Raw genomic sequence first — 17,446 nt, 5'->3', positions numbered from 1 at the left:
CACTTTTTAGTTAGAGTTCATGGAATTTTATTAGGTTATGTATGTGCTTTTTATTCAGGGATTATAATGCTTGAAATTTTTTCGAAAAACTGGGCTGTAGTATTCGCCATAAACTCTTTCAATGGTGATTTAACACATTGAAATATGGTACTATACATCTTTTAATTCACGTAGCTGAAAACCAAAACATTTCATTGAGTGAACTTAAAATCATTTTGAAAACCTTACTGCAAAAGAGCCACGTGGGCATCTAAGGTTAGAACGTTTAATTTTGAATAGCCAAAGACATTATTTCGACGTTTTCATGCTATGTGGTACTTTGGCTATCTCTGCTCACTATTAGCACTGCAAGTCTCGACATATTTTTTCGTGTAAAACTAATAAACCATAATAAAGCTCTTTCAATTCAATTAAGGCAACATTTTTTTTATTCACCAAAAAATAGTATAACAAAAAGTTCTCCAAACATTTCTCTATTATTTTTGTGCAACAAACTTTTTCAAGTAAAATTTTGAATTTATTTACTGGTCAATCCTCCAATAAACTCTACTACTTAACTAAATGTGCTCGCAATTGGTATGCGTTTAATAGCTGGCGCCACCATAGGAGCTGCCAGAGCTGCTGTATCCAGAGGAGCCGGAGCCGGCGTTCTCGGGCACGTACAAATTGGCAACTGGACCCGCTGGCGCAACTGGGAGGGTCACAGTGCTGTATTGAATTGGAGTCTGGTAGGTTTTGTAGTTGTTCTTGCCGGCGTTGATTTGCGACACGTAAGCGGGGAGGACTTCGTATTTGGGTGCAGCGGAAGCAGCATATCCACCAGACGATACGGCTGCACTTCCGTAACTGGGCAATGGTGCAGGTTGACCGTAGCTAACCGAGGGCACTGCACTTGCATAAGTAATTGGAGCTGGTGCAGCGGCATAGGTGGCTGGTGCAGCGCCATAGGCAGCTGGCGCAGCACCATGGCTAGCGGCAGCCGGGGCAGGTGCAGCACTGTAAGACGATGAGATTACTGGACCAGCGCTAGGTGCTGATGGTGCCACCACATATTTAGCAGCAGCATACGAAGCAGAGTTGCGGCCGTGTTGGGAAGGTGCGGGCGCATTCAAATATCTCTCAATGGCGCCAACGTCCACCAAATTCGTAAGACCAGCCAAGCTTACTTGCTGTACGGCACTAGCCGAAGATCCACTTTCGTAGCTACTGAGGGCTGGAGCAGCACCATAGGTTGAAGGATTTGCTGATCCATATGAATGCCCAGCCGTCACGGCAGCGATTAGAGCCAATGAGATACACTGTAAGGTAAAACAAAAAAAGAGTTTATTAAAATGCTTCGACATTAAACTCGGAAATGTAACCCAAGTAGCTAAATCGGAAGTGAATAACAGACAGACAGTATTCAGACGGCAATGGCATGAAAACTTACCACGAACAGTTTCATTTTGGTTTGTATTGCAGATGGGCGGGTTCAGCTGGGCTCAGTTCTTTGGATACTAATAACTAAAACAAACTCGGCGCACTTCTTTTATAAGCAATGGCAAATCTGAACGCTTGAAACGTGATTTCCAATCATAAATATCCATAAATACTCACTGGCTGTGCAGCCAAATGATATTCAACGCATTCTTCGCTATTTCTGTAAAAAAAAAAAAAACAAAAAAAGAATTATGGAGAAGACGAAGATTAGGTGCACAACAATTCTCAGCTTCTTCTGCAGTTCATCATACTTTTGGCTCCAGTAGCATAATCAGCATATGGTCAAGTTTTTCAGTGGTGGTAATCGGTGTCTGGTTCAAGAGCCGTGTGTGGCGCGACAATCGTGTTTACATAGAAGCAACGTTTTAAGTAGTCAGAGGCCCCAGAAGCGCTTCACACTACAAACTAAACGAATTTAAGACTTTACGCTAACATGAAGCGAAGATAAAGCCACACGACTGAGCGTGGTGGCGCTTATCAATGCTTGAAATTCGCTGAAGCACTTGCTTTTAATTGGGCAATTCTTATCACCTGATAAGTCTTTGCACTTTGAACTTGGCTTATCACAGGTGAAGCAAAATATATGTGCTTAGTACTCGTACATTATACATACATACATCCATATGTATATGTAAGTAGGTCAAAGTTGTTGGTGGTCATTAACAGCAGGTCACATTGAGGCCCATTCATCATTCTTTTGAGATAAAGTGAAAGTAGCCTATAAAATCAACTGGCAGTCTCTTTATTGCGTATCTGGTAAATAATGGAGTTATAAACTTGTCTATTATGAATGAAATTGAAAAATCTGCAAACTTTTATTCTTACATGTTCGGAATTTTTTTTTGCATATAACTACATGAAACTGCATATCCAGCAATTTTCTTTAAAATTTTAAATAAAAGTGTGAAATTTTGATGCAGCTTTTCTGATTTTTTAACCTACTTCCAAAAAGAATAGGAAGGTTATCATCGAAACAGTTTTTAATGTATGTCACCGGATAACTTTGCATTACGTGAACCGTTTTCGGAAAGGTGGTACCCCAAAAGTGGGCTCATACCCATTTGGTTTAGTTCCGATAATTATCGGATCATGAAGCAATCAACGCCACTCCTGTACTTTGAACTCGGTTGTGTTTTTCGCTTAAAAATTGCTTATTTTTGTGCAAAGTTTGAATTTTGGTTCTAAATATATCGATTTTATTATATGTCAAACGCAAAAAAAAATTAACCTTGATTTAAAAAAAAATAATAAAATAGTCAAAACTTATCAATAGGGTGACGTTATCATTATGTCCGGCACTATATCTAGTAAAAGCCATAAATCTCTTAATAGTGCCCAATATACCGATTCCACAATATTCTATATATGTATTTCATTGTTGTAAGCTGAATAAAAAATATAACCACATAACCAGATAACCTGATAATCAAGCAAGTGTGAACAACCTCATTGACCGACGCATCCTTCAAATGTTCAATAAATTTTGTCAATAGTGACTAATGTTTTAGAATATGTAGTCAAAAACTCAGGTAATAGATCTGATCGACGAAACGGCAACAATCGTCAGCTTCTTTCTTTAGGAAATTCGGACCGACGAATGCAATACAACAAACTCTTCAAATAGTCAAGATAAACAGGCACTCACTTCCTAGTGAATTTCAAACGAACTCACTTTCATTTCAAATTGGCTGATTCACTCGGAAGTGAATTGCATAACCTGCCCGACAATGTTTCATTAAGCGTTTGCTACGGTGGTACGAGCTCTTTGTCGATTCGTAGCAAAATATCAGCATTGACCTCATTTTTATCTTCTAAAAATTTAATTTTTTTCGAGTTTGGTATCTCTACCGGCATTCGTTCGGTATAACTTACAGCAAATCGTTCCTATAGACAAAAACCCTGCAAGTGGGAATACTTCTGAGAGAATAACTGAGCAACTCTTCCTAGTCAGAAGTTACTGGATTTAGTCCGGAGTTTTTCATTCTGCAAATTCATGAAAAGTGTCAAACGATAGGCAGGGTTGCATTTGTAAACAAAGTATATTTATTTGCTAATAAAATGGAGGTAAACAACAAAACATTTGAATATTTACGCAATTATTCTTAATTGTATAGATTTTAATATTTTTTTTTTGTGATATTGCAGCCAAATCAGTGTTGTATCAATGTCATGTAAACAAACCGACTGTCGTTTTTATTTGAAAAAGTGCTTTTAGCGTTTCCGTACACTTCTGGATCTGTTCTCCTTTTACTCCCACTTGTGAGAGTAAAATTGTGGTTTGACAGCAGGCCACCGCAAAATTCGCCGATTTTCGGAGAAACTCCCCGCACTCATATAATTCCATTTAAAAAAATTCAAAATGCAAAATTTAAATGTCATATATTTTCACAAATATCTTATGAAAATATATCTTATTGTATGACATATGCCATATAAGTATTTATTTATTTATTTATTTGTTGTATTAAATTTATAATAAATTATAAAATTTAATAGTTAGTTACAGCGCTAGCTGCTCGGGCTATTGGCTGCCATATAAGTAAAATTTGGGCAAAACTCACAAAAATTCAACAAATTAAATGAAAAAACAAATTTCATAAAAATTGTAAACTTTTTACTCGGAATTTTTCGAAGGCAATTTAATTTTAGTATAATAATGTGCACTAAAAATTATAGTTGATTTTTTTATATATATTTTTTTTTGCTGAGGCCTTTTGCACTTTCTTCCATTCGGCTCACTTGAATTTAAATACAGATTAGAGATTAGAGATTAGACATATGTATATATGTATATGTCTTATATATAAATAGGCAATCATGTTCTCTTCACACCCCTTTTGCGGCTAAACTATACTTCTAAGGTATAAACAGTTATATATCATTAGAATGGTTTTAGTCCGAAGTTCAAAGGAAAGACTCTTTGCTTCTAAGAAGACTAGAAATTCGGCGATTTGCCAACTTACGTACATGGGCGTAGCCAGGAAGGGGCAGGGGGGTGCTCGAGCCCCCCTAACTTTCAAATTTTCCTTGTATATATGTATATAAAATAGTACCCTGAAGTGCCCGCTTAATAACTATAAACAAACACCTCTCCAACCAGGATAACAAAACTTCATCGAACGTTTTACCCTTTCAAATGAATTTCAGAAACTGGAGGGCCTGGCTACTAACCGTCCAACAATGGCTTTACAACCTTCTCATAGTAGCAAGTATTTAGAAAAGTTTCCTTTCACCTTAGTTTTTTTTGCAAGCAAAGTCAATGCTGGAGCAGACTTTATACCGTTAAAAAGTTTCAAAATAAAACAAAGTTTTTTTATCACTAATTAAGGACTTTGTTTCCAGAGCGTGTATTTAATTCAAAGTCTCATTAAGTTCATTTGGAAACTTCAAAGGCCGTTGAATTAATAACTGGCCGATTGAATGCCGTAAATACCAGCTGATGATGGGCGATGGGCGGGAAGCGCTGGCTCCGGTCCGACTATATTGGGCACTTCATAGGAGGGCACAATCAAAAGTTTGTACGAGTCAGCGTTCAGTGGCACGTTGGCAGAAGCTGCAGCAGCAATGGCACTTGGTTGCGAGGAGATGCCAACCAGCGACGATGGTGTACCAGAGCCAGAGATGTGATGGGCATTGACTGGTGTGAGTACGGGACCGGCTGCTGCTGCGGGAGCTAAGTTCCAGTGCGATGGAGCAGGAATATCATACAAAACGCTTGGCCCCTCTTGACTGACTATGGCTTCTCTGCTGTAGATTGGCGCTGGGGCGTGAGAAGGGGCGGCATAGCCACCGCTGCTGCTACCATAAGGAGCTGCATTCACAACAGCAAGAACAAGAACGATGGCGCACTGTACATATTTAGAGGCGGAAAAGATGAAGCAATGATTATTCACATGCACATACTTGCACAATTACTTTGCTGAGCTACTTACAATTGAACGTTGCATTTTGGTGGTTTTGGTGGTTGGTGGTGTCGAGTGGGTTTTTGCCTCTGAAATAACTTAGACTACTAGCTGGCAAAAGTATTTCAAATGCTTTTTATATGCCGATTCCAAAAAGTGTATGCTGACCGTCCGACCGTTTGCGCAGCGGTTACGTGACACATTCAATGAAAATTCAACCAACTGCAACTGGGTAGCGTAAAGATTACCATGCTGAAGGCAGCAAGAAGTTATTAACCGTCAGTCGGGAGCGTTGTTTGTGGCGTTGCGCAGCGAATGGCTTACACGTCTTTGGCTGATAAATGCTGTTCATCAATGTGAGAAGTGTAGCATTTTCTCAATTCCGTTACAGTCTATAATAATTGAGCGTAAAACGATCTGCAAACAATTTTAACCAATTCGTCATAAGTTTGATTGGATTCATGAAAAAAAAACTGGTCTCGGGTCGCAAAATATTTTCGTAGGCGGTTAGTAGGCGAGACTTAGCACTAAACTCAACTTGCTCGCGCATGCTAGTTTTCGTCTGAGTCGTAAACTTGCTAGTAAATTTACTCAAAATTTTTGTTTTTTTTTGTGATGTTAGCGCTAATTAAGTTACCAAACGGCCGTTCCATATGAAACGTCACAAAAGTAGTGATAACTCACGATTTCGATCAAATTTGCCGCATAGCCTGCTTTCATGTGGGCGTGCCAAAAATCGATAAAATAACCAAAATGTATCGAAAAAGTGCTTGTCCCAGTTGAAAAATTAATTTAGTTATTCACAGCTTCTTGTTAATAAAAAATATAAACACCTGACCAGATTTAATATTTAAATGAAGTTATCTATTTGCTTAACGATCATAATAATTTTTCATACAAAATCCATTTTAAAAATACCTTGATTTTTATTATTAATTTTAAAAATTATAATACCCGAAGTTTAAAGGTTTTAAGATAATTTCAAAATTGTGAATGTGAGCCGAGGCAGAAATGCGTGATTCCAAAGACCTTGAAACGCCGGCCGCCAGGAAAAAAGCCCGAAAAGTCTGTAAGAAAGTTAGGGGACTTATGGAGGTTCTCATGTCAGGACTAATTCCTTTAAGAACAAACGCGGCAAACTAGTAAATGATGTGCGGAACATACTTAAGTAAATTATGTATACTTTACCACCCTGCTCTGATAAAAAATACGACCTGCCGATTGAATTGCATTTATCAACTTGTATGCAGAATATGGTCGGAAAATCGCATGGCTGCCAACTGCAATATAAGTGTGCCCAGCTGTGACTGCAAAATGCCGCGGGATCAGCCTTTTGAGTTTTCACCAAAATTAAAAAAAAAAAATAGAGTTTCTAGAAAAATGTTGGGTTTTTATAGATCATTCGATTTTAGTATAATAAAATGAGTGGCTAAGAGGTTGCGTTGATTTTTAATAATTTTTTCGCTAACATTTCGAGCACATCTACTACTACTTGCAACTTGCAATTTATTATATCTACTAAAATTTAATGATCTATAAAACTGCATACCCAAAAAAACCGAAAAAAATTAATTTTAGTGAAAATTTTTGTATAAGATTTGAATTTTTTAAATTTTTTCGTTTTGGGAGAACTTTACAATGGTTCTAAACTAGTTTTTATTAAATAACATTTATTAACTGGAACAGAAGAATCGACTTTCCTCAAAATTGCAACTTTTTCTGCACTTTGCACTTTAAAAATTAATACAAACAAGCGAAAATTCAAAAAACGGGCCCAACTTGTCTTTTTAAAATTTTAATAGCTTTCATAAAAAAAAAAATTAAAATCAAATTGAGTGAAAAACGAAGGCTCCAGTGAATTGTGAACACAAAATGCCAATTTTGAACTATTGTGCGGTGAGGCTTCCGACATTTTAAATCTATCAGGAAACAGGCATTCTCCATTCGCACAAATTCTGCGAGCCAACCATCTGAATTTCCTATCACCCTAGAAATAATCCTTCTTCTTATTTGACGCTACAACCGTTTAACCACCGTTGGGTCAAGATAAAAACTTCGACATGCTCCTCTCTCCTTGGTGTTGTTCACACCAGTTGTGGAAAGGTCCTTTTGCACTTGCTGCTTTCATTATGTTTGTGGTATCCTTACTTCCATCGTGGGTGCCGAGAGGAAAGATTTTTGTCTATTTTGTATTCTATGGAGCTAGGTTTTATGTTGCGTGTCCCAATCCCAGCTCACAATCCGTTTCAGGGAGGGTCTTATAACCTGCACATTTATGTAAATATACATAGTTAGAGCAAGCTATGTATGTGCTCTAAGGCAGACGTCCGCTTGCAGCCGGACCGCAAGTCAAATAAGTCGGAGGGGAGCCACCAAGACTCACTCTCTTTCTGCCGTAGCCCAAGACTTCACAAGGATTCACTACCGCATCCCACAAGTGGGCTTCTCACATTATCCAGAGTGCGCGAACGGACACGCAAGAGTCGGGTTTGAATATAGTCCTGAATCTGCAACTGCATACCAAGAAGAACAACCATAGAGCTTGCGGACCTATGTACATTTTTGAAATGGTTGTGTAAAATGGCTTTAAGGCGTTAAGCAACACCATCAGCTCCGTCCGAATTGAGAAGTACCTCTCTGTGCCGCGACTTCTTTAAGCTTATAAGCGCGCAATTACTGACTATATTAGGTTCGTTCGCGTAGCTGTTAATTGTTCATGTTTAACCAAAACTTACAGGTTTTTGCGTTCGCGTACGCAAAAAACTTGCAAAGTAGGGGAAATTGAGAGAGCAAAGTGACATTTCATTTTGAGGGGAAGCTGTTAGTTTCTGTTGGAAAAATTTTTGCCAACAGCNATCATCGGTTTTAACAACCGCGCCCACCTCTTGCACCTTTTAGAAATTGGATGTCTTTTTGCATTTATCGTCTTTGAATTTGTGCCAAAGTTTCGTTGGGCTGTGTAATACATAGCATTGCGCTTTTCAAAAAATTTTTGGATTTTGGTTCCACCAAACGCTTTCCAAACGGTTCAAAATTTTTTTAGTAAGTGCCTACGACTTGCAAATGTAAAGACTACCCTAATGTCCATGTGCGGTACATACATATGTACATATGTAAATAAGAGTATTGGCATTATAATTAGGTAATCACTCAGCTATGTAGCATAGTATATCTGAACGTTTGTTAGTAATAGATTAACGTCCATTTCGATTAGAGTGACACGTCAATCCGATGAGCTTTCAGTGAATGCGCATTTCATTTACCTACATACAAAGGAAACTTGTGAATAATTTGAGCGCTTGGGTCCCACAAAAGCCATTCCAAAAATCGAGTTACTTCTAATATCGAACGTATATAAAACCGTTAAAGTATCAAAAAGTAGTTTATCTTTTGTGTTTTTCTTTGTTCGAAATATCACATTTTATTCTGAACTTAACATCGAACATGCACAATTTAGTAGAAATATTTAATATCACAGATTTTAATAAGCGGCAGCAGAGGCTGGAGCAGCAACAACGCTATTATCTGAAATGTAACTGGCAGCAGCAGCAGCTGAAGGACTACGAGCTGCGGCGGGTGCTGGCGCTAATGCAGCCGCATGATGTGGAGCTACAGCTAGAGGAGCAGGAGCTTGGTATACGTTTGGAGCTGGTGCTGGAGCATGGTGTACGATCGGAGCTGGAGCAATAGCATAGGCGAGGTTGCCACCCGATGGAACAGCATAAGATGCACTGCCGCTGTAGGAGGAAAGACCAGTGGTGTCAATTAGCGGACCTCCAGCTGATGGCAGTGATAATGCCAGTTGAGCCAAATTTTGTGTGCCGAGTTCACCTCCGGCTGCCAATAACAAGCTGCTTATATCAATGGACGACGAACTACCATATCCTCCTGACGAGCCACCATAACCAGCGCCATAGCCGCCGGAGGAAACGCCGTAGCCGCCGGAGGAAGCGCCGTAGCCACCGGAGGAAGCGCTGTAACTAGGCACCGCTACAGCAATTGTTTGCTGCGAAACAGCTGGTTGATAGACACTTCCACCGATCACCGCACCGCCGCCACTGGAGCCACTGGAGCCACCATACTGACCGCCTCCAATTGCGTAGCCATTGACAACAGCCACAATGGTTGCAAAGGAATACTAAAAATATGCAATAAACAACAACAACAGTGTTAATCCAATACTATACATACATATGTACATACATGCAGTAGGGGAAATATGTAGCAATAGGAGCAGCTAGGCTAGGCTCGGCTAGGCTAGGCTGCCGTCACACTGTGCCATACTTACCAGGAATCTATTCATTTTGCGTAAATTTGCTGTTTGATGTTGAAGTTAGAAGATTTTGTGAATGCGTTCAAAGTATTTTTTGTTAAGTTTTTATAGCTGAAATAAGGCATTCGACGCTTATGGACATTACGTGACAAAACGATTTTCGAGTGAAGCAACGGGGGTGTGTGCGGTATTTCCATACGGCATTTCCACATGGAAATGGCGAATTCTATTTTGAATGCATAATAGCTACACTACGAGTATGTACATATGTATGTAAATATGTATGTACATACATAATTTAGTATTTTTTTCGTGAGGCTTTTCGTTTGTAACGCACCGAATTTGAATTTTACGTTTGCATTGTTAGTGCACAATATTTGTAGCAAAACAATTATTATATATTTTTTTTGTGTTGTTGTTGCACGCTAAACCATTTGAATTGTATTATGAAATGAGCTGCTCAGTGATAAGCGAAATTAATTAACACAGAGTGAGCCCAGTGCATTAAAAATACATACTTACTATGAATCATTTTCATTTAAATTACGGTGCATTTTTATACATAACTGCATTTCGGTATACACATATGGAAATGTGTACATATGTATGCGTGTATGTACATGCTATTAATAAAATCTTAAATACGTTAAATAAAAATTTAAAAAATGTGTAATAGAGTACGAATAGGCTATGTGAATCTCCAAATACTCCAGCTAAAAACAGCGATACACTGTAGGTACAGTGAAACCCGCTTAAGTAACCTGCATTTTTGGGCACCGTGAATTTTTTGATGTAATCTGAAGAAAATCGCTCTCTTAAGTACCTCCCCGCTTAGTTACCCAACCCGCTTAAGTACCTAAATTTTTCTTACCCCATTTACCATTTTACCTACAATTTTCCCCTTTTAAGTGCGCTTTTAAATTTTTTGGCTATAAAACTGTAGATTAAAAAAAACTTTACACTTTTGAGAAGAATGTTTGAAATTTTATGAATTTTTTTTTCAGTGTTCTTCAAAATTTTGAACTTAGGTTTATATGGTATTTGTTAGGGAATGCACTGTATTTTAGTTGGAAAATCTTAAAAAAAAATAAACATAAGTTGCAAACATAATCTATTTGAATATGACCCAAAATAATATATCCATAAGCGGGTCTTACTGTAGTTGCACCTTTGTTCCACTTGTATAGGGTTGCCAACCAAATAAAAATTATAGAATAAAACGAGCGGGAAATTCCCACATTGATCGAATTTTTAGAGCGGCTAACTGATCATTTTATAGAACTGAACTGAACCAGGGACTTGAAATTGCTACTAACTCTCTATTTACGCATAAAGTGGAACACAGGTGTAAGCAAATTCGCCAATTCACCGACATTAATTTAAATTCAAATTTCCACTTTTTGCCCTTATAAGTACCGCTTTAAACCTTCCCTTATACCACAGAAATTTATTCGCTTATAATTTTTTGCCTACAAAAAAAATTTAAGGAAACGTGGTAACGTAACACCCGCAATGATAGGATTTGCACATATGACAACTGGAGATAGAATTAATTATGAAAATCTGGTAACACTGCTCCATCCCATCAGAAAATTTCTACAGTGGGTCCACATTTTAATCTCAAATTAATTTTAATCGCAACCCTAATCATAATCTTAGTCTTAATCTTAATTCTAATCTTAATCTTTATCTCTATATTTATCTTCTGCTTTATTTTTTTATATTCATCTTTACGTGTACTTACTCTCACTTCAGTAGTTTTTCTGTTTGACATTTTTACAGGATTTTACACGAAAAGTATTGCATCAGAGCTAAAATCTACATAACTTGAAGCTCTTCCCGCGGGTTAAGTTTTGGTCGTGACTAGTGTGAATCTTTCTGTAGAACTAATCCGGGCAAGTGCAGAGTGTAAATAGATATCTCTGATCGTCGCTGTTTTACGCTTGATACAAAATACCGGCGATTCCGTTGTTCACCGTTCGCCCTGCTATTTCGCCAACTTCTACGCGATTAGAGCGGTAACGAAAACAGCTGATATCACTTCGTTGAATTAATAATTAAAAAAAACACGAACCCGTATTTAGAAATGGGGAAATAATTACATACATAAATCTAAAAGAAGGGGACATTCTTGAAAATTGATTTATTTTAAGCCAGATTTAACAAATCCCCCTGAGTTCGCCGATATTGTGTTTCAGCCATTACATGAATGCAAGCGTAAAATTTTAATTTTGAAGTGACCGTGTCTGGCGGTTTTTGTGTTCACTAATTTTTGCTTTTAAATAACCTCGTTATAGAAAAGTCATTTTTGAAGCAAAATCAGGGTTAAATGATTTAAAATCCGCTATTAATTTAAAAAAAAAATCTATTTGATTGGTGATTTGATTCGATGGACAAATAAAAAATATAATTTATTTGTGAGTAGATTCAAAAACCAAATAAAAAATACATTTTATTTTCTCGAAAATCGTGCTTGTATTTCATAAAAAAGTGTTTTAGTTGGAGAATCAGTGAAACAAATAAATTTGCAATAAATTAATTTTTATTTGGTTTACGATTCAAATCACAAATAAATTTTTTTCATGATTTTATTAGACCAAAAAATAAAAGTGTATATTATTTAGGAATTTACGCAACTCTCACGTTTAAGAAAAAAAGCAGTATCTTAAAATAAAACTTCGTTAAAGAGGAGTTTTCGTTATAGATACGGTGACCAGATTGTAAACTAATGGGCTCAGAATATTTCTAAGAAATATAATTAAAAGAGTCAAAATTTTTATGAAACTTGTACGGATTGTTCTAATTTTCGGAGAATGCTAAAATGACTCTTACCTATTAATATTTTTTCCACTGCATCGAGAGCTTATATTTTTCATATCCATGATTTTTTTGAGGGAATTAGTATTATTTTTTACAATTTCACTAAATTCAAGTTAGAATCGTTCCATTAAAAAAAAACTTAGCAAATAGTTATAAAACCCTTACATTTTTTTTTTACAATAATTATGACTACAATACAACAAGAGTACCAGTTTGACAGAACAAAACATAATCAAAGATCATAGATATATTCTATGTTGTTTGTGATAGCGAAAGTGTTTCCACGTTTGTACGAAAAATTGTTTTTGGGTCAAAGTACAGGAAGACTGTTGTTAAATTAATAAAGAAAACACTGAAAATCGGGATTTAATCGGTACAAATATTAAAAATCTGGACTCGTATGCGTCCCGACTTTAAAGAAATATTTAGCGGGACAATTTTCACAAAATCGGTACTGTCCCGCAAAATCGGTACGAATGGTCACCGTAGTTATATAGAGGAGTCCTATTGTTAATGATTTTGACCAATTGACTGCTACATAAGCCCACTGTACATTCTACCTCTAAACGCAAAGCGTTTCAAAAGCTTTAGCAGTAGTAAAATATTCGACTCGTATCTGTAAGAAAACTTTACTTAGTATAAGTATATAGCTATGCATTTATGTAGGTATGTATGTAAGCGTATGCAAGCGAAATTTTTCCGGTGGTTTTTGCATTTTTTGCACCGTCTACTTCACAATTCTGCTGCGCTGGTATATTTTATATACAAAAAACAAAAAGGTATGATAAAAATTATATTGCAAAGCAAAAATTTTCTTCAAATAAATAAATAAATAATTTTCAAATAAAAATAACAACTTAAAGCAAAATTGTGCCAAAGTTGGATGACAAATTAGCTCAGCGGTGTGCAGCCATACATACATACATGCAAGCATACTTATGTATTTACGGAAGTGCGGTGCGCAGACAGTAAAAGTTGCAAATAATGCAAGAAATTCGGTCAATGTTAATGGAGTATTCAAGTACGCGACCTACTTAGTTAGCCCTTCAAAATTAAAGAATTACTAATCGAACAAAGTGAATGAACTAAACGAGTTCTCGCTCGCTAGCATTTAGCCTACTTTTAGGCATTTAACACAAGTTTTTTTAAGAATCGAGGAAAAATTGGCGCCCCCTGAGCCAAAATGCGGGCGCAGCTTGAAATGCATTCGAGATATCAAGATTTGTGGCACGTTCGCACCGTCGTACAAAGCTATTGTGTAATAGCCCTAAAGCCAATTAAATTTTAAGTGGTAGAAAACAAACTGAAAAATGTATAGCTTAGTGCAAATTTAGCTCCATAGCTGACGGAATAGATTCTTAATAGCCATGCTAAGTTTACGTGTTGTTGTAAGTTAATGAATTTAAAAATTTTGCAAAACAAATTGATTTCATTTATGATTTTTACATATACTTTTGTACATACATAGATCATTAAAACCGTTTTCGTTATAATGGCGGCTTTACATTTGACGGCCGACACGGATATCGTTTCAATATTCAAAAGTTCGCTTGGCCAAGAGGCATTGAGTGATGACGATTGCGGTTGCGGAAAATAATTACATATATCGGATAGAGTAAAAGATAAGATATGATATGATTGTAGTACTATATAGAAACAAATGCGCTTAATTTAAAAAATATGCATTTTAGAGTGCGTTTTTGCACTTAAAATAAAAATAAAATAAAAATCTACTTTGCAAATGTTCATTAAGCCCACATTTGCCAGTAAACTTCACTAACTCTTTGTAAAAACATAAAAATTCACCACCAATATAAATCTGCGATCATTAGCATATTGTATGCATGAAGAAATTTAAGAATTTAAGCCAATTAAATTTCCCTTCCAATTTCTGCTCGATTGCGAGTGGATCCATAATTTCGGCGCAACTATTTTCATGGGGTTCTCTGAAATGAACTAACACTCGTGAATTTTCTATAATCCACAATTGTTTCATTTTAAAAACAAAAATAATCGAGGTGCTGCCAATAGGGGCCGCTGGAAAACACTAATTGTCTTCTTCCGAAAGAGGAAATACGTCTTTACATTATGTGATACTAAAAAAATTTTGGATACAATGAAAGGGGGATCCATGTTACAAAACAGACACCAAATGAAGAAAACGTCCGCTTGCTTGGGATTGATGGTGGTTAGCCCAGCGGCCATCGTTGGCGAGTGGGTTCATATTGGTGCTATACTCGGTAAGCCCCGGCATAATATCTTTTACGAGGACCGACCAATTGACCTTCCATGTAGCAAGCGCACAGTGGTTCAAAACGGGAATTTAGTGTTCACAATTCACTGGAGCCTTCATTTTTCACTCAATTTGATAAATTTTTTTTTAATTAAAGTTACATAATAAAATTTGCAAGAGACCAGTTCAGCTCGATTTTTGAATTTTTGCTTGTTTGTATTAGCTTGGGACAGGAGAATCGAGTTTCTTCAAAATTGCTACTTTAATATGATTGAGTGAGAAATGGAGGCTCCAGTGAATTGTGAATACAAAATTCCAATTTCGAACCACTGTGTGACGCTCGTCAGGAAGCAATGGAAAGACCTTCAAGCAAGTTCTTTTGGCATAAAAAAATGTTTGCAAAAATCATCTGGCGTATCAAACCTTAGCGAAACTGTGAGCGTCAGTTATTTTTTTACGGAAAACAAACATACATACATCGAATGATTTGAGAAGCAGCTGTTGTTGGCTAAGAGTATACCGCGACAAACAGTCTACAACTAGGGCTTATCACAGAAGCCCTGAAGCCTTAATTTAGAGCCTAAAGATTTATTTTTAAACCAACCGCTTTTTATGGAGATTACCCTAATCTCCACTCAGCAAATCCAAACTTATATATATTCCGCTTACATGAAAGTTATAAACGGTTATTTTTTTACAATTTGAGCAGCATTTCACAAGTGATCAACAGGTTGCTTTGTAGGGATATAACCAAACCATGTCCAAACGGGATTTCTTTTTTAATTAAAGGTTCTTGAAAAGCTACTTTGGTATGCAGCTATCAACAAAAACATGTTGCAATCACTGGGAGAGTTCATCAGGTGGTGCATACCAAAATTTGTATATATCGCAGCCCGTATGCCAGAAACATGAATGTGTAAAAATTAAAGTTTTGGGAAATCAAGTTTTAATTTTTTTTCACCGAGACTCAACTCTAAATTTATGCAATTTAAATTATAAAATATGTGCTTTCCGTATACGCATGGTATTCTGGGTTTTGGTATAACATAGAACATGCAAAGGTTAATCAAGTTAACCCAATAACTCAAAACTGATAAATTTACACATTCATGCTTCTGGCATGAGAATGACGAGATATACATACGTACATTTGTATATTCTCAGATATAGGGTGATTAGAGATTTTGATAGTTTAAATTAATTTTATATTCTAATTTTATTTTTACATATGTATGTATGTATGCGCATACCTACTCTACTTCCAATAAATTTAACTGCTTCATTAGCTAGGTGTGTAAATGCGACTCGTAGATGTTATCTTCATTTACGGCCTACGAACACTTACATAAATCTCGCTTGTGAAGTGCTTTCAACCAGCTTTGCTATAGGAAATGCTTCGACAAATCATAATCAAAAAAAAGTGCATTTAATTTATTTCTGTCGGAAAATGGGAAATAAACTTGTTTCGCAGCAAAGACTTTTTATAGGCTTGTTCATTAGGAAAATAATCGAAATTAGTAGTAAAAAACGAATTAAGTATGTAAGTACATGAGTATGTAGATCATTCTATGGTGCATCCAAGGAACCACGCTCTCAATCTAATCAATTTATCTCGTATCGATACTCAAATCACCGCTGTCATGCATTCTATTACTCTTTCCTAGGCCAATAATGCACTGCCTGCGTACGCATATAAAAGGAGCTCGGTGTTTGTCCTCCGCACAGTTGAACGCGTAAAATGGATTACGCAGCATACATTCTACTGATTAGGCATTAATTCGAACTGAACTTGAATGGAAATTTTCAAAAACAGTTTTATTTACAGTTACCCTTGCGCTGTGTCATACCCCTCGGCTACTAGAAGCACACTTCGTCAAACAAGCGTCGATGTATACCCATCCAGAGCCACCGGGACTACCTTTTCTGCTAGGTGAGGTAGACAATAAGATACCACGTGACCCCACTGAAGACATTGAGGAGGTAGGAACCATCGGGCCACAAGGTTCCACAGGCCGTGATGGGCGTGACGATGCAGCTGGTCAACAAAGTACGCTTGGTTTACGTGGAGGACGTGGCTTCCCGCTCCCTAACAGACTACCTGGCGCTCCTCGGCAGAAGGAATTTATGGATAGGCCTGGACCAAAAGAAACTCGTGAAGCTTCCGTACGACAAATGCCATATTGCATTCAGGCGGAGGAGGAATTCGATAACTACGATTATGAGTGAAACGTCTGCAGAAAATATGAAAAAAGCTCTACAAAAGGCATCACATACATATGTTTGTATTAAAAAATGTATTAAAAGAATAAATAATTTAATGGTTATTGAATAATTAACTATTTTCTACGAGTATTAGGTTAACTAGGTCGTTAGATCTCAAAGATAGTATGGCAAAGGGAAAGCCAAGTGAGTGAATGCTGTTATCGCAATCACCTATGCACATACGTATACATATATGCATGTATGTATGTGTATAAGTGCGTTTGTGTTAAGTCACCAATTTACGAATATTCATCACTGATTTATTTGTGTGCGGTCAGTGATCTCTCACCAGCAGGCTGCCTGACCCACTAATATATACTACATACAAACATATGTACATATGTACCTACCTAACTTTGATTATAATGGCTACAACGATCGACTAAATTATGTCGCTTCACTTCAGTCATTTCGTCAACCATTCAAACTTAGACTTGTAGTTGATTTATTTTTGAAATTCCCAGAAACATTTCTTTC

General features: G+C 36.8%; 4 protein-coding genes across 4 annotated transcripts; 1 reads left to right on the top strand and 3 right to left on the bottom strand.

Moving 5' to 3' along the window:
- Positions 1–405: 405 nt before the first annotated feature.
- Positions 406–1,899, bottom strand: LOC108366456 (Chorion protein 19). The gene is made up of 3 exons (XM_017620873.1): positions 1,731–1,899; positions 1,430–1,639; positions 406–1,298 (listed from the first exon to the last, which is right to left on the bottom strand). Exons 2-3 carry the CDS (start codon positions 1,442–1,444, stop codon positions 585–587), a joined length of 729 nt encoding a protein of 242 aa, XP_017476362.1. The 5' UTR covers positions 1,445–1,639; positions 1,731–1,899; the 3' UTR covers positions 406–584.
- A 2,933-nt stretch (positions 1,900–4,832) lies between these two features.
- Positions 4,833–5,727, bottom strand: LOC108366455 (uncharacterized). Its single transcript, XM_017620871.1, has 2 exons — positions 5,412–5,727; positions 4,833–5,327 (listed from the first exon to the last, which is right to left on the bottom strand). Exons 1-2 carry the CDS (start codon positions 5,424–5,426, stop codon positions 4,881–4,883), a joined length of 462 nt encoding a protein of 153 aa, XP_017476360.1. The 5' UTR covers positions 5,427–5,727; the 3' UTR covers positions 4,833–4,880.
- Positions 5,728–8,798: 3,071 nt separating this feature from the next.
- Cp18 (Chorion protein 18) lies at positions 8,799–9,684 on the bottom strand. Its single transcript, XM_017620869.1, has 2 exons — positions 9,670–9,684; positions 8,799–9,519 (listed from the first exon to the last, which is right to left on the bottom strand). The coding sequence occupies exons 1-2, from the start codon at positions 9,682–9,684 to the stop codon at positions 8,863–8,865; spliced, it is 672 nt and encodes a 223-aa protein (XP_017476358.1). The 3' UTR covers positions 8,799–8,862.
- A 6,854-nt stretch (positions 9,685–16,538) lies between these two features.
- LOC108366454 (collagen and calcium-binding EGF domain-containing protein 1-like) lies at positions 16,539–16,957 on the top strand. Its single transcript, XM_017620870.1, has one exon. It carries the CDS (start codon positions 16,595–16,597, stop codon positions 16,931–16,933), a length of 339 nt encoding a protein of 112 aa, XP_017476359.1. The 5' UTR covers positions 16,539–16,594; the 3' UTR covers positions 16,934–16,957.
- Positions 16,958–17,446: the final 489 nt, after the last annotated feature.

Source organism: Rhagoletis zephyria, unplaced genomic scaffold (genome assembly GCF_001687245.7).
Source record: "Rhagoletis zephyria isolate East Lansing unplaced genomic scaffold, Rhagoletis_zephyria_1.1 Rzeph_scaffold_02278, whole genome shotgun sequence".
Classification (NCBI taxonomy): Eukaryota; Metazoa; Arthropoda; class Insecta; order Diptera; family Tephritidae; genus Rhagoletis; species Rhagoletis zephyria.
This window is presented reverse-complemented; position numbering and strand designations above follow the sequence as displayed.

Bases quoted from the DNA above. Each gene is read 5' to 3' on its own strand.
- LOC108366454 (XM_017620870.1), top strand. From the start codon at position 16,595: ATGTATACCCATCCAGAGCCACCGGGACTACCTTTTCTGCTAGGTGAG.